Source organism: Bos indicus x Bos taurus, chromosome 13 (assembly GCF_003369695.1).
Source record: "Bos indicus x Bos taurus breed Angus x Brahman F1 hybrid chromosome 13, Bos_hybrid_MaternalHap_v2.0, whole genome shotgun sequence".
NCBI classification, from domain to species: domain Eukaryota; kingdom Metazoa; phylum Chordata; class Mammalia; order Artiodactyla; family Bovidae; genus Bos; species Bos indicus x Bos taurus.
This window is the reverse complement of record NC_040088.1, coordinates 81853049-81869682: the sequence shown is the minus strand read 5'-3', so window position 1 is coordinate 81869682 and position 16634 is coordinate 81853049. Positions and strand designations below refer to the sequence as shown.

Below are 16634 nucleotides of genomic sequence, written 5' to 3'. Positions count from 1 at the left end.
TCCCTAAACATGTAGCGGCAATAGGCCTAGGAACAGGCCCTGAAATCTGTGTTTTCAAGCAGTTGCTCACAAGAGATTCTGATGTTGCCACCAAGGTTGGGGATCCCTGGATTACCCTCGGTAATTCCTTGGGCTGAACTGGGGAGGAGGAAGGTCCCCTGTGGAGGGGAAAGCCCTGTGGGTACCTCTCAGTTAGAATAGAGGTGTTGTGAGAATCCTCAAGGAAATGGCAAGAGTCTGCAGTGGGATTTTACATCTAACTCATTTGATAAATAGCATTAGCAGGATGTAATATTTCTTGATTTCTTTAATTGTGACAGTCATGATCAGGTACTGTCTTTTGAATGATCAAATAGGTTTTCTGCTGCCCCAAGCTCCAGTTAATATTTGTTCAGATTTAATCTGCCTCACGGATGAGTGCATTCAATTTCATGTTAATGTGGATTCTTTATGGCAATTCTGTAAAAGAATTTCTCCCTCAGCTTCTTTTATTCTTTCAGATAAGAAGAGGTTATTAAAAACAATTTCTAAAATCATAACAAAAAGGTGGCCTGGGAAAGTGGTGACGACCACAAGCTTGGGAGCCTAATTTATCTGGGTTTGTACCAAGTTCCGCTCTTCCCAGGTAGTTGTTCTGGTGGTAAAGAACCTACCTGCTAGGAGAAATAATGAGGCACAGGTTTGATCCCTTGGTCTGGAATATCCCCCGAGGGAAGGCCTAGCAACCCACTCCAGTATTCTTGCCTGGAGAATCCCATGGACAGAGGAGCCTGATGGGCTACAGTCTATAAGGTCTCAAAGAGTTGGACACAACTGAAGCGACTTAGCATGCATGCACACACACATCCCCAGTTCTGCCAAGTACTTCTCTGTGGCCCTGAGCCCCAAATTTGAGTCTCATGTGTCAATATGACCTCATAGGACAACTCTTAAGACTGAATAAGTTAAATATTATAAGTTAGTACATTTAAAACTTATCAAACTGTGCCTGGCATGTGTAAATTATCAATGAAAGTTTGCTAGCATTATGATTATATTGCCTTACTGTTGTAGCTACGGCATATATATAAATGGCAGCTGTATATGAGAATCTCCATCTCTGGGGAACAGGGTAAATGTTCAACAGGAAGTCCACACCATCTATTTGGTGCACCAGTAAGAAGGCTTAAGTCCAGGTGCTACTGCTGCCTAAGCAATGGCAGAAGGTTCCATAGGTTCTTCATGTAGAATAAAGAAAGAGCAGTGCTTGGAAGGCACAGTTACTCTCCCATAATTGACAAGCTTTTATTGAGCACCTACTGAAAGCTAGAAATTGTGGAGAGCTGGGGATTTGAAAACATAGCCACTGCCCTCTTGAATCTTAGTCTGGTAAGCAAATAAATGCAAGACAAAATTCAAAATGGTAGCACAGAAGAGAATTTCCAGTGCTCTTTGGAAGTTGCCCACACAGGATACAAAACATCAGTTTCCAAGATGGGTAACTCGTATCATCCTTGAAGTGATTAAGCAATGAATAATAACTGGAAACCAAGAATTATAAATCACAGTTGATTATAACTTATGCCGGGAGCCAGCATGAGGACCTCCACCCATGGCAAAGGTCATGAGGAAGGAGGCTCGACATATGCAAAAGCGGGATCGAGCCTCAGGAGTCCCCCTGGATATTCTCGAGCATCTACCCCCCAAAACCAGAGTCTGCCTACTTTACTGCTTTGTGCTCTCACCTCTGACTTTACTGGGGGCTGTCCCCCACCACCATCTCGCTCTCTCTGATAAAGAGTTAACTTACAGCTCCAGTTAATAAAGTTCCTGGGCATTAGGAGTGTTTAAATCCAAACCCCTCAGATAGCTCTCTGACTCGCCTGACAAGTTTACCCAGACTCCTACAGCTATGTATAGGATTGTTTTCAGTCTCCCAGCCTCGAGAGGCATGGGAAGCACGGGAAGATATTCAAATAGCTTAGAGCCTCTCAGAGAGTTAGAAACTGTCAGAATAAAACTAGTAAAGGATTTCATTGATGAGCCAATGCTTGCTGCCAAGTATCCTTGAATGTGTATTAATTAATATACCTGGTATGTAGAAAAAATAAGTAGTGGCCTTGGTGTTAAAAACTTTAGACCCTTAAGGTAATAAATTTTTTCCTTTGTTGTAAACCCACTGCACCTCTGCCCTATAGGAATGCAACTTTATCTAACACCTTCAGAGGATGGTGCCAAACCTTAAAATAATTACTCTTAGAGAAAATAAGTCTTACTGTTGACAAACCTTTGTCAAGAGTCATAAAATGTTAATAGGCCTTCTGGCCAGAAGATGATGTAAATCACCTAAACCATTTGTGTAAGATAAGTTTGCAGGAAAGAAACCCTGGTTTCGATAAGGATCAAAGACTGCTGACTTTGCATGATTTCACATCTCCTATTATCCTCTATGTGCAACTTAGGGTATAAAAGCCCCTGTTGAAAATAAAGCTACGGGCCTTGCTCACTGAAGCTTGGTCTCCCCATGTCATTCTTTCTTTTCACATTCTGGCTGAGTCTCCATATGGAGCGTGGAGGTCCTCTGCGACCATTTATTTGCCTGGGCTTCTAAGACCCACTAGAGAAGGTGCCTAAGGTGGGGCACCTTCCGCTATTCGAGAGGGCGCCTGTGGCCTCCATGGTCAGAGCTAACCTGATGTCACAGGTTATATTGATTTTCCACGTAAACCAAGCTACTCGGCCTCTTTTCTCCGCTGAATTTTCCTACTGAGCTATCCTCATTCTATTACTCTTTATATCTCTGATGAATATTTAAATTAATCGCCGACACTGTCTCCCCTTCGAACTCCCTGGATCAGCCAGGGCTGGACCTCGGCAAACTTACATTTGTATCACACTCACTTTTATTTTAAACTTCATAGTACCTCCAAGATAGAAAGGCATTGATTATCTCATTTATAACCAAGAAAATGTGGGTTCAGGAAATGGAGGCTCTATGACCAAAATCATAGTTTTAGTAGGTCATAGAGTGGGAATTGGTACCTGGGTCCACACTGTTAGCTATCATTGCACTTGGCAAAAGCAAGCCCAATAATCTAAGAAATCCTGTTTAATTAGAAAGAGATAGTAAGAATTACATATTAAAACCTAGATAATGTATAGTCTAAAATTATTTCCTTATTACCAATGTGTTGTAAAATGTTTGACGATTTTACTCTTGCTAACCTGGAGAAGCAAATGGCAACCCACTCATATTCTTGCCTGGAGAACCCCATGAACAGAAGAGCTGGGTGAGCTGCTGTCCACAGGGTCTCAAAGAGTCAGAAACATCTGAAGTGACTTAGCACACGTAGCACAGAAACATCAATCACAGATTTTTCTAACCTCAGATACTGTTTGATGTGGGGTGGGGGAGGGAAAGGGTGCTTTGCTTGTGATCATGTAAAATAGCCACCTGGCGTGTTTTTTTTCTCCACCCACCCCCCCGCCCCCGCCAGCTTATTCAAAAATTGACTGATGTTGCTGAAGAATGTCAGAATAATCAGTTAAAGAAGCTCAAAGAAATCTGTGAGAAGTAAGCCTCCATTCTCTTACATTGGATTTGTATATGTAAATGTATTAAGTACAAATTGCTATTGAATTGACCATTTTTCCCTTTTGCTTCCATTTTGTCTTCAGAGAGAAGAAGGAATTAAAGAAGAAAATGGATAAAAAGAGGCAGGAGAAGATAACAGAAGCAAAATCCAAAGACAAAAGCCAGATGGAGGAGTAAGTAGAAAGAACCCTTTCTCCCACCTTTTACTCGGGGATTGTCCTATACAGAATAACAGCGGCTCAACCGTACAAAGACCTATCTGCGAAATTTCTCCTCAAATTAACCTACCAAAGACCCACTTTGTAAGGGTTTTCAGTGAAGCACTGAGGTGCCCACAGGCCCTAAGGAAAAAGCTCTATCTTCTCTTCTGATATTGTCAGACAGCCTTCCTGCCATTTAGTGAAAATAGAGCTTGTGCCTTGGGTAGAACCTGACCTCTGTCAGAGCTGACAAGTTGTATCTTCCTTGCAGCAGTAAGAAGAAAGTTGAGAGTTCCATAAACTTTCATCTGGAAACCTACAGTTCCCATGTTTGTCGATGATGGATGAGTTCATGTGATGATTTCTTTGTCATTCACTTTCAGGGAAAAGACAGAGATGATCCGGTCATACATCCAGGAGGTGGTGCAGTACATCAAGAGGGTATGTCGTGTTCATGAATCCCTCTCTTTTGCAAACCGTGTTTGATGAGTACTGTGTGAGTCTCTGGAGGGAAATGCCACACTTCACGCTAAGTCTTTATCACCAGCACCCAGCCGAGCAACTGCCCAGAGCAGCCAGTGTGTAATCAGTGTTTCTGCAAGTTTAATTGCAAACCTCTGTATAAAAAGGTTCATCTCAAGATAGATGTTAAGAATCTTTTCTAGAGTCAGGAACCTAGAAACATGATGTCAAGGGGACCTCCCTGAAAAGAACCTTTTGTTGCTGCTGTTGTTAAGTTTCTAAGTTGTGTCTGACTCTTTTGCGACCCCATGAGCTGTAGCCCGCCAGGCTCCTCTGTCCATGGGATTTCCCATGCAAAGATACTGTAACGGGTTACCATTCCTTCTCCAGAGCATCTTCCCACATCAGCGATCAGACCCGCATATCCTGCATTGGCAGGCAGATTCTTTACCACTGAGTCAGCAGGGAAGCCCCAAAGAAACTTTAGTTGTCACCAATGGTAGATGACAACTTCTAAAGGTTTTTAATTAATTTTAATTGGTATTATGGAGATTTTCAGACATTAACAAAGCTGTGAAAATGGTATATCCAGTGGTCATATCACTCCCACCCCTGTGTGCCCATCACCCAGCTTCAACACTTACATGTCTCCTATAAGGACAGTTCTGACCAGGATGTGAAATAGTTAAATGCATGCCAGAGATCTGAAAAGTTTGTTTTTTTTTTTTTTCCTGAAAACATTCACTTGAATGTTTAGATGAAAATGACTTTCTCTGTAACTGTCTTACAGTTAGAAGAGGCGCAAAGTAAACGGCAAGAAAAACTCGTAGAGAAACACAAAGAAATCCGCCAGCAGATCCTGGATGAAAAGCCCAAGGTAAACTGAACCAAATAATCATACACAGTAACTTCATTTTCTTTCCATTTAATTAGAATAAAAGCTCCCTAGTTCATAGATCCCTCTCACACAGTCTCAGACCAGTTCTTGCACGTGAAAGTCATGTAACTTTCTCAATGATGGAAAAAAATCTTGACAGCAATATTCAGTAAGCATTTATCATCACTGCTGCTGCTGCTGCTGTTGCTGCTAAGTTGCTTCAGTCGTGTCCGACTCTACGACCCCATAGACAGAAGCCCACCAGGCTCCTCTGTCCCTGGGATTCACCAGGCAAGAACACTGGAGTGGATTGCCATTTCCTTCCCCAATATTGGTCAGCTTTAAAAACTGCAAATACATGAAACTCAGATCCTGAAGTTTGATTTTAGTTAGTCTTGGATGCAGCTCAGGCAGAGATATTTTTAAAGCACACCTTCCCCCTCCACCCCCTCACCCCCTACCTCCCAGGAAAGAAAAAAGAAGTTAGCTAAGCCTCTGTAGCTCTGAACAGATGATGTAATATTGTAATGTCAGGCTCTGTCCAGCAGAGGATGTCTTGTACCAAAATTACCCTGGTATTTAATCTAACAAAATATTCTCTTAAGCCAAAACAAACAAACAAACAAAAAAAACCAGAAAGAAAATAATTTTTCCCCATAATAGTTTATTGGGGCTCCACTTTAAAATTACCTTATGTTTATTTGGTAAAAATCAATTGTTTCATGAATATTAACTTTAAATATACATATTTAAACTAAATATATATAAATCAAATACTCTCAGCCAAAACCTCAGTTTTAGATCATTCCATTAATTTTGATTTGTCATTGACTATTGTTCTGTTTGTGAAAAGTGTGCTTTTCAGTTTTCCTGTTCTTCTTTAACAGAAGATACCTTCTTGTAAACACCTTCTAAATTACCTTCTTTAACAGGCTCTGCCATTAAGTACCTGCAGAGATCAACTGTCACTTTTGTTTCTTTGAATAGTCCATTCATCAGTCTACTTCTTAAAGGTTTCTTGTGGCTAATTTAAAATATTAATACATTTTTGTGGTTGTGTCTGCTCTTATCCTTTCATACTTGTTGGACAGAACTTTTATTTAATGTTGCTAATTCAAAGTTTTTTGACTTGGGAATATAGATTCTCTAACTGTGAGGAAAACCCAAGAATTAATAATTACTGAGGCATGCTGTTAATTTTTATATTTTTATATAAATACACAATTTAATACTGTTTCAGACAGCAAGGATTGAAAATGTATGTATTTGAATATATAACTGGGGAATCGTTATTGTTAAGGTGTTTCTGAAATTTCAGTCAAACCTGGATGTCTTGCTCCAAACATTTGAGCTTTTAAAAAATAAAATCAATCCTAAATAGAGAGCATTGCAATGTCTAAAATTATGTTAAAATGTATTCCACCTTACTAATGCATAATCGACTTGAGAGGGTGGCTAAGAATATTTAATATTCTATGTTCATGAATATTTATGTTTTATGTTTAAAATTTATGTTAAAAAATTTATGTTTAAAAAGATTTATGTTTTTGTTCAGTTGCTAAGGTGTGTTCGACTCCTTGTAACCCCATGAACTGCAAATGTTTGGAACAAGAGATCAAAGTTCAACTGAAATTTCAGAAATGCCTTAACAATAATGAGTCCCCAGTGATATATTCAAATACATACATTTTCAATCCATGTTGTCTGAATTCCAATTTGTCATTGCTTTGTACACTGGTATGATATACTTAGCTTAAGATTGATATTTCACTAGCCAATTTTTATATTTCTACAAAATCTCTCTTGGAAAACATTGTTATTCCCACACAGTTTTGCTTCATTTTCATTTTTGTCCAAAAATGTCAACTACTCTGTGTGTGTGTGTGTGTGTGTGTGTGTGTGTGTGTGTGTGCTCAGTCATTTCCAGCTCTTTGCACACTTCTGCCCATGGAATTTTCCAGGCAAGGATACTGGAGTGGGTTGCCATTTCATACGCCAGGGGATCTTTCTGATCCAAGGATCAAATCCACATCTCTTGTGCCTCCTGCATTGGCAGGCAAATTCTTTACTACTAGTACCACCTCAGAAGCCCACTTTACTCATAAATAAAATGCAATCACAAATGTGTTTAAGTCTCAGTATAAATAACTCTACAAAGGTTTTATGTTACTGCTCTGGTTCACCATGATTAAAATCAAATTCAGTAGTAAATGTCTTCATTAATATAACCAAACATTAGACCAAATAACTGTTGGATAATATATCAGTCAGTGTGCATACAGCAGCAACTTTACAGAAAACCCAGTTAAAACTGGATTATGCAATAATGTTTAGTAAATCACATTACTGGAAGTTCAAAGGTGATGAAAGTTCAAGAATAGTTAATTTAGTGGTTGAATAACCTCATCAAGAATCAGAGTATTTTCAGAATTTTACCTGTGTTATTTTATATTGTTGCTTTTCATCCCCAGGCTGCAAACCCACAGTTACAAGATAGCTGCCATAGCTCCATGCATTACAGCCTTACATAAAACTATTCAAAGGCAAATAGTCTTCATCTTGTAACTGATTATAAGTTTGAGGAAAACTTCCTAAATCTCCTCAATAGGCCTCCCCTCATTGGCTAGAATTGTGTCATATGCCCATTCCTAAACTATTTACAAGCAGGAGAGTGTAATTTTCATGATAGGCTTAAAGTAATTAGGACTTACCCAGAAGGGGAGAGGAAGTTCACTTTCTCCTCAGTTCCACACTCACCAGGCTTCTGAACAAAACTGATGTTTTCTTGTTAAGAGGAGAGACACCAATTAGGTAGGTAATTAACTGTGTGTGCCCTACCACATGTACAACAAGTTTCCATTTCTTTCTTGGCCCCTTAGAAAGAGATCTGAAGTGTTTATGAATTTTTAGTCATTCAGTTGTCTTTATTTTTTATTGCAAATAGGTACCATAATGGTTTCTCTTTGCTTTTCACTCATGAGGTTGCTCTTAATGACCATCCTATTGTGTCTGGATTTGAAGGTTGCCCTCGAAGATCATTGGTTCTATGTCCAACTAAAGCATTTATTGAGAAGTGTTCTTCAGGGCCTAAAAATTTTGTGCTTTGACAGCATGACATGTGCTTTGGAACCACACTGTAATAAGAAACCATGATTTTTAATATTGTAGGCACAGTGACTAATAAAGGGAAATGACCGTGACCAGAAGGAGCACTAATTATCAGTGGAATAAAACAATAAGGTCAAGTGCCTTTCAAATGGAGGACCAAAACACAGGATGGCTAACTGAGCAAGTGAAAGGCCAGGCCAGAAGAGCAGTCCTCCTTGCTCATGTAACTACTGGATGTGGACCAAAAATAGAATAGCACTGGCTTTGAAATAATCCCTCTTCACATCCAGTATTGGAATGCCCTTTAAAACCTGACATAGATGTGAGGGAAACTAACAAAAGTAGAAACAAAATAGAAAGAGGGGCAACTCAAGGAAGTGAAAGTGACCAACAGTGTCTAAGAGAAAGGTTAATTGAGTGAGTTCCATTCAGTCAGAAAGATGAGAAGACAGGGTGATTTTATGACATGTAGAAATTTATAAACTGTTTCATCACTCAATGTTGGACAAGGGAAATTGAGTTGACAATGTAGTAGGTAATATTAAGATAGCTGCAATTTTATGAATCCAACTCGATGGATGTGAGTTTGAGCAAGCTCCAGGAGTTGGTGATGGCCAGGGAAGTCTGGCTTGCTGCAGTCCATGGGGTCTCAAAGAGTTGGACACGACTGAGCGACTGAACTGAACTGAACTGAATTTTATGAAGAGGAAAGATGACAAACTTTGCCAGAAGTTGCCGAAGAGAATAAAGTTCCTCCTTCAAGTGTTTTTTTCAGGTGGGATAAGCAATTTTTAATTAGAAACCAGGAAAGGCTAATCTTTCACTTACAGCAAATCATGCACTACATGGCATCATATTTCTTCCCATTCATTAGTGGCTTTTGCCGTACTGTTGATTACAATCATTTTCTTCCTCTTCATACACTTATTCTAATGATTGTGATCATGTACTTTCTGTTCTTAACCTCCACTTAAACAAGGAAGATGCCCTTTTTCCATTCCTATTTTTCTCCAAGTGTCACTATTTGCAGTTTTCCTGAACCACAATCACAATCTGTGTGATTTTCCAAGTGTTTGGTAACCAAACAGTTCCTTTAAAAGTGAACTAACAAGTATAAAATTTTTTTTTGACCAAAGAAATTTGAAAATCCAGTTGCTCAAAAACAACCATTCTTCAGAGGCAAGGAATTCTAGCTAGATTTAGAGCTAGTTAACGGATGTAGATTAATTGAAAATATAGCCTTTTATTCAACCATGTGCTTACGATCTTGAAGGATCAACTCAAGTTCCAAACGTTTTTACCCTTGCACAACAGAACAGAATAAGGTGCCTCAGGCAAAACCAGGTTAAAAATCCATTTCATTTCCACTCATGGGCAAGAACTTTCATCCTGCTGATATGTATTTGGTAGGGGACCAAATTTAGCAAGCTTCCTCCGCCCCCTCCCAGTGTGAAAGCTTATGTGTAGAATCCATTTTTCACATTTGAAAGGAGATTCAGTAAGTCTGTTTCTTTTGTGTGTAATTTTTGAGAGAGTTGAGGAAACTGGAAGTAAATGATCCGTAGAGGCAACTTATACAATAGAAACATTTTGGCCCTCAATTGGGCATAACATTATATTGTACATTCCTGTACGTAAATCCCACGGAAATTTATTAAGTTCTTAAGAAAGAATACTCAGCACCTTGTCAATAGAGATCTAAATTCTGGAGATATGCTCAACTGCATGTTTATTTGCAGCCAGGTATTTGATTCAGTCTTTGAATGGCTGCTGTTTTTAGATTCGTTCAAAGTGTCCTTTTTTTAAAATCTATACCTTCAGAATTCTTAAGATGAATGCAATAAACCCTAACCAGTCTTTCAACTCAGTGACATAATTGCTTTCCTTGGGATTTCCATACTTGGGTTTGCCAAAGTCAGCAGGAAAGAGCTTATGTGTACAGACAGTGTTAGAAACAACTCAAGGACCCAACTGCCAGTGCAAAGAAATAACACCTTTTGTGGTTGTGTGTGACTCAGAATTGATTCATTCTGAAAAAGATATCTGCCTTTTTCTTGAACACTTCAAAGAGATTTAGTTTAATATGTTGAAGCATCATTAATCAGGAATTGCCCTGAATCTGCTGTGGTTCTTCCAATATCTATTGATCATTTTGCAGCTATGGGCTATCATTATGAGAAGAATCATCTTTTCAGGGGACTTTTTAATGAACCATCTCCATAACCTCATAAAAGTCGATAAATATGTAATTTGCTTTTTCTCTGACGCTTAATTTGTCTTTGATGCTTCTTAGAACACAGGTTTTCTGTTTTAATTGAGCTCATCAGCAAGAGAGAATTCCAGGAAGCTTTAGGGCATTTTAATTTCTACCCAAAGAACATTTCATCATGTAGCTACTGTTGTTTCCCCCTCCCCCCCTCTTCACCAGGGGAATATAGACTGATTTTCCTCATTTCTCCTCTGACATCTTTGTAACAGGGTGAGTGTCTCATCCCTCTGGGTGAAGTTAGTCTTGTCAGACCCACCACTGGGCCCTGAGGTAGAACCCTACACGCAGTTATTTCAGTCTGCCTTCCCAGTGTTCAGAGAGAGACCAATTTAGGGATTTAAAGTAGATGCTCCTGTATTCCATGATTCATTTGTGCCTTCTCTGATCCTCTGGAAAAATGTGCATTCTCTCTGCCAGCATTCATTGGGCCCTCTCATAAAAGCCAGACCAAAGAGTACAAACTGGATGCTTACCAGTTTTACTTTTGTCAAGTACTGGATGATCCATCCGTTGGTTTGGTTTTTTTATTTTTCTGGTTGGAAGAAATTTCCTTTTAATTTTTATCAATGTGAAGAATTGCCTTTTAAAAATATATATAGCTATTCATTATTTTCTTTAAAGTAAAGCTTAGTCATGCTTTACTTCCTTTGGGCAATATTCAAACATTAAAACAGTTTTTTAAACACCATTTGTCTCCTCTTGATTTATTTTTGAAATTTAATTATATAGATTTCTACACCCACAAGACATTATTATTTTGTGTTATATAGGCAGCATTCATTTAGATTTATCTTTATATTCACAAACTTCTTAGCTGGATACTTGTGTCTCAGATCATCCATTTGGGATCATTATCTGCTACATCCTTTAGAAGTTCCTTTCATAGAGTCTACTCATGGTAAACTCCTTGGATTTTGTTTGTTTGTTTGTTTGTTTTCATTTCTGTGTGTAAACGTCTTTATTTGACATTCATTCTGCAGCTTTCACTGGGTATAAAATTTTCACTGGGTATAAAATTTTAAGTTGGCAGTTATTTTCTTTTAGAACATTGAAAATAAGATTCATCCAGTTGCTCCTGTTACTGAGAAGTTAACTATAAATCCTAGTGTAATTCTTTTGGTGATAACCTGTATTTTTCCTCCTTTGCATGCATTTAGATATTTTTTTAAGTTTTATGTAATGTTCTTTATGTTTTATGCACATTCCTTTAATGTATCTATATAAGCATTTGAGGTGACTGGATGGTTAGATTTCACTAGTCCTGTGAAATCTCAGCTATCATGTCAGTAAAATGATTTCTAATATGTATTCTAAAAAATTCCTTCCATCACATTATTTACATATAAGATAGAATGGACCTTCTTATTCTTTCTCCTTTTTTTAACTCTTTCTAGTATTTTCCATCCTTTGTGCTGTGGACAATTTTATCTCTGGTCCTTTTTCTAATTCCCTAATTCTTTGTTTATACTGCTATTTCACTCATCCACTCTGTTAATTATAGCTTTTGTATTTTATTTAATTCTAGAAATTCTATGTATTTTATTTTCAAATCTATGATTTGTGTGTCTGGCTTATTGTAGGAAAGGTTTCCTGTGAGATTCCTCATTCCTTCAAGCCACAGGCTTTCTTTGAATTTTGTCCTTATCCTAGAAGGCTGTCAAAAGATAAATTCAAAATTTCCAACATTAGCAAAAGCCCCTTAGGAAAAAAGCAACTTCCCTGCTAATTACCTGTGTAGGTTTTGCCATCCCTTGGAGTTTAGGCCTGATCATTCCTTAAATTTTTGTGATTCTTAGTTTCTTTAAAGAATATGGTTTTAATATCAAATTCAGCTTTTCTAGTTGTTTTTCAATGAGAATAATGGTCCAAATAACCTAACCATTACCAGAAATAGAAATTTTCCACATAGTGTTTCTAAAATACATTGGGTTTAGTGTCAGTTTGGACATTATGTGAGCATCTGTATCAGTTGGGGTTCAACTAGAGAAGCAGAGCCAGGAGGAGGTTATGTGTATGTGTTACAGGGGATTGGCTCATGTCATTGTGGGGGCTGGCTGTGCAGTCTCCACAAGGCTGTCTCTCAGTCTAATGTTGGACCCTGGCTGGCAGGAAGTCTGGAAGAGAAGACCACAGTGGGGCTTGGCCATCAGGATAACCTGAAGAAGCTGAAATTCTGTCACAGGGTTGAATACACACATGCACACACACGCCTAGCTGGCCTAGGAGTCAGAACAACTAAAGCAAGACCCAAGCAGGAGGGAAAGTGATTACAGGCCCAGTTGCTGCTTCACCCCAGGACAAGTCAACAGATCAGCAACAAGGCATGTGTGTTGTTATGTGGCTGCTGCCTTTCTAATCAGCCCTCCAACCCACTCTAACTGGGAACATACAGAAAGGAAACTCTGGCATATGTCCAGCCTAGCCAGGTTGAAGCCAGGATGAAACCATCTCACAATTATTTTTAAATCAGCACTTTTCTTATTCAATTTTCTTTCTTTAAAGATTAGATTATATAATTACAGGGATCCAACATGGAAACACATTTCTAGAACTGAAAGGAAGCTGCTCCTCAGACCTGCAGGGCATTCCCCAGGCTGCTGCATGCATCTCTGTTATCTGTTGGCCCCTACAAGACAACTGAGTTTGAGATTTAAACAGATTTGGAACTGAGATTCTCCTGGGCACCATTGATTACTCCCCTTTTCCTCCACCCTATTAACTTTCTTTTCCTTTCCTTTGTCCTTATTTTCCTTTTCTAAGGATGAGAAAATGTGTGGGAGTGTGGTGATGGGTGTAATGGATGGAGGAAAGTGGATCCAAAGACAACACTCAACACCTGCTATAACAGATAACATTTATATTGGTGGAGTTGAGTCTTCCCAACAGGCACTGAGTTTACCGTCAATAAAGATGCTATCAATAAAGAAGTCCACTGAGATGGACTTCAACCCCACTGACTTTCATCTACCCACCTGCCATAAACCAGAAGTCCAAAACTATGGATGGCCCACAGAACCTTTTGGATTTACTTTTCTTTCAACACTGTGTGCCTATCACTGTGCATGATTAATATGAATTTTGCCAACAGTCATTAGATGTTTTGTTCCTAATTTAGCTCCAGTTCAGTTCAGTTCAGTTTAGTTGCTCAGTCGTGTCCGAATCTTGCGACCCCATGAATTGCAGTACACCAGGCCTCCCTGTCCATCACCAACTCCCAGAGTTCACTCAGACTCACGTCCATCGAGTCAGTGATGCTATCCAGCCATCTCATCCTCTGTCATGCTCCAGTTTGTTTTTAAAGCCCTGCTCTGATATAACTAGCATAGTAAAAATAATCAAACAGACTATTAAATGTAAAATTTAATAGATCTCAGGACACCAATATCTGATCTTTCTATGACCTTCAACATTTTCAGGGTGAGAATGGCCAAACTCAACCCAAGACAAATATTTACTTATAGAAGTTCCAAAAGGAAATGTGTTAGTGCTTTGAAATTTTTGATGAAGTGATATGTGGAAACTAGAGAAAAGGCTAGTGCAAAAAGGCACATGCTGAAGAAAGTTTCCGTTCAGATAGGAAAGCAATTTCTCAGAACAAGAGTCACTCTAGTTTCCACATATTAAGGCCAAATTAATGTAACAAATCTACCTACCACTTAGAGTCCTGCTTATACATTTCCTGTCAACAAAAAGCAGTTGACACAGGTCCTGCATTTATTATACTCATTTGCTGAGAATAATCTTTGAATTTGACAAATCTTTGATTTTGTAATTGAAACCAAGATGAATAATATTTTATATTTCAAAGAGTTTTATCAATAGAATTGGTTTTAACTTTTTCTGACTCTAGAATAGTTAAACAGTTTATCATGTTTCTGATAGTTTGGGTGGGTTTTCCACTATGTACTCTTTATGGCCATTTCTCACACACATATACAACTTGATGCACTTAGGGGGAAGCTTAGTGTGCCTAATCATTTGGGCATCAAAACAGATTTTGATCTAGCTAATTATGCTAATACATGGAAAAATCATATCTAAGATAGTAGCCATAGCACTAATATATTTGGTGACTAAAAAATAAATATGTTGTCTTCTAGCTTTGGTTGAAAAGGATTTCACTAGGTTGGGGAAATACATAATACACTGTTTCAAGTCTTAAATTTTTATGGAGTCTCTGTTTTTGATGGAATGAAAATAACCCTAGGTCTTGAAAAATATTATAAAAGCAGTTAGGACATGTTTATAATCATTAAGCTATCAACTGTAGATCAATCATGCAGTGCAAAGTCACTGCCATCTTTCACCAGGATTTCTTAATAACCTCCTAAGGGGTCTTCCTGCTTCCATGTGTGCCCAGTCACAGACAGTTCCCAGCACAGCAGCCAGAGTCACCCTCTGGGAACATAAACCAGACCACTCTTCAAGATCCTTGCACGGCTCCCTTTATATCTCAGAGTCAGAGTCGACAAGGTGTGACGTGATCTGACCCCACTTAGCTGCAGCCCTGCCTGTCCTCACTGACCTTCCTCTCTGCTCAGGCCATCCTGGGCTCCTCTCTGGGCCCCAACAAGCCAGGCCAATTCCACCTTGGACTACTGCACAGATTCTTTCTGCCAAGAATATTCATTTCTCACATGTCTGCTTGGGCAACTGTCTCCTGCCTTTCAAGTCTTGGCTCAAATCTGTCTTTTCAAAGAGGCCTTCCGTGACCACTTTAAGTTTACACTCCTTGTCCATCCTCCCATCCCTGGCATCACCTCTCTCCTTTATTCTGCTGCACTTTCTGGTTTTTATAGCATTTATTACCTCTCTTTAGTTCACCGACTTCTTTCTTAGTGTATTACTCAGTATGGGTTTCTCTCCATTAGAAAGTAAGCTCCATGATGGCAGGGCTTTGACTCACTGATGCTCTTGAGTTCTAGGCATCTAGGAACAATGCCTGATTCACAGCTGGTGCTCAATGCATAATTTTTAAATTCAATTTAATTTTCAATTGCTTATGCTGACAGATAACGAAACTAATTTCGTATGTTAAAAAATAGTTCTGTCTTTTCCAGAGGAAAGTATAGTCCCTAAAAGTATAGCTGTTAAGCAAAGACTCACTGGACTGTATTGTTCAACTACTGTCTGTGACTCAGTGCAGTCTTTTCTTAGGTTTCTTGACAGTAGTGCACTTTCATGGAGAATTTCTCAAAAGCAGGAGTTGTGAATATCTAATCCCTACAAAGGGAGGGAAGAACCAAAGAAAATTCCATTGCCAATTCCATTGCATCTGTGACAGAAGTGTTGAAGCATAAAGGCACTGGAGGTTTTAAATCTCCATTCTAGAAGGCACTCTAACAGAGCTCCCAGACAGAGAATTTGAAACAGCAGATGACTCGGAAATCAGTTTCAGTGTCGCAAAAATGACAGCCTCGCTTTTTTTCCACACAGGGGGACGGTTCCTCCTCATTCTTGTCGGAAACTTGCCATGAGGATCCCTCTGTTTCCCCCAACTTTACTCCCCCCAACCCTCAAGCTCTCAAGTGATGACCAGTGAGACCGGTGTCCTTCCGGCCAGGTAGGACACGATGGGAGGGGGCACTTTTAAGAGAAGGATGGCGTGTGGCCGTCCGGGTTACAGGCACTGTGCGTGGCCCTGCACCTCTGCTCCGCGCTCTACACTCTCACCATTTTCCTGCGTGGTCGGGTGGGTGATGTGTCTCTAATCTTCGCCTGTCTTCCTTGGGTGTTTACTGCTTCCTCACTGTTCTCTCTTCTTCTGTTGTAAATTCCCTTCTTCCATATTGCTGTCTTCTGTCATCTTTTTGTTTTTCTCTTTGCAATACTGGCTTCCCCTTTGTCCTTGATCTTTCCTACACTCACACTATTATTTCCACTTTTGAAACATGTTTTAAATTCCTCCTTCTCAAAGCACTGGTTTCCAGTCTTATGACCTTAAAATCCAATGGGGTTAAATTAACTCTCAGGAAATCTTCTTGATTCACTCCACTCAATTCATCACACCTCTCCTTTTAAAACTCCAGTAAAAGTCGTTGTATTCCTGCATGGTACTTTGACTCAAGGGGATATCTCAGGATTTACTGATTCTTTAGAACCAAGAACTCTTGTAACTATCTCACCAATAGGGAGCTTGGGCCA

At 39.2% G+C, this 16634-nt stretch overlaps 1 protein-coding gene across 2 annotated transcripts in view; it reads left to right on the top strand.

Moving 5' to 3' along the window:
• The window catches only part of PLCB1 (phospholipase C beta 1), an 856985-nt gene that overhangs the window by 751104 nt on the left and 89247 nt on the right, over nucleotides 1-16634 (top strand). The window contains exons 28-32 of one of the 2 annotated variants that reach the window (XM_027560330.1): nucleotides 3477-3553; nucleotides 3658-3747; nucleotides 4158-4215; nucleotides 5027-5113; nucleotides 15927-16053. In XM_027560330.1, the coding sequence (XP_027416131.1) occupies nucleotides 3477-3553; nucleotides 3658-3747; nucleotides 4158-4215; nucleotides 5027-5113; nucleotides 15927-16022 (408 nt within the window). In that variant the 3' untranslated portion in view covers nucleotides 16023-16053. The remainder of the gene's footprint in view (nucleotides 1-3476; nucleotides 3554-3657; nucleotides 3748-4157; nucleotides 4216-5026; nucleotides 5114-15926; nucleotides 16054-16634) is intronic. The other variant, XM_027560329.1, reaches the window with a different exon arrangement.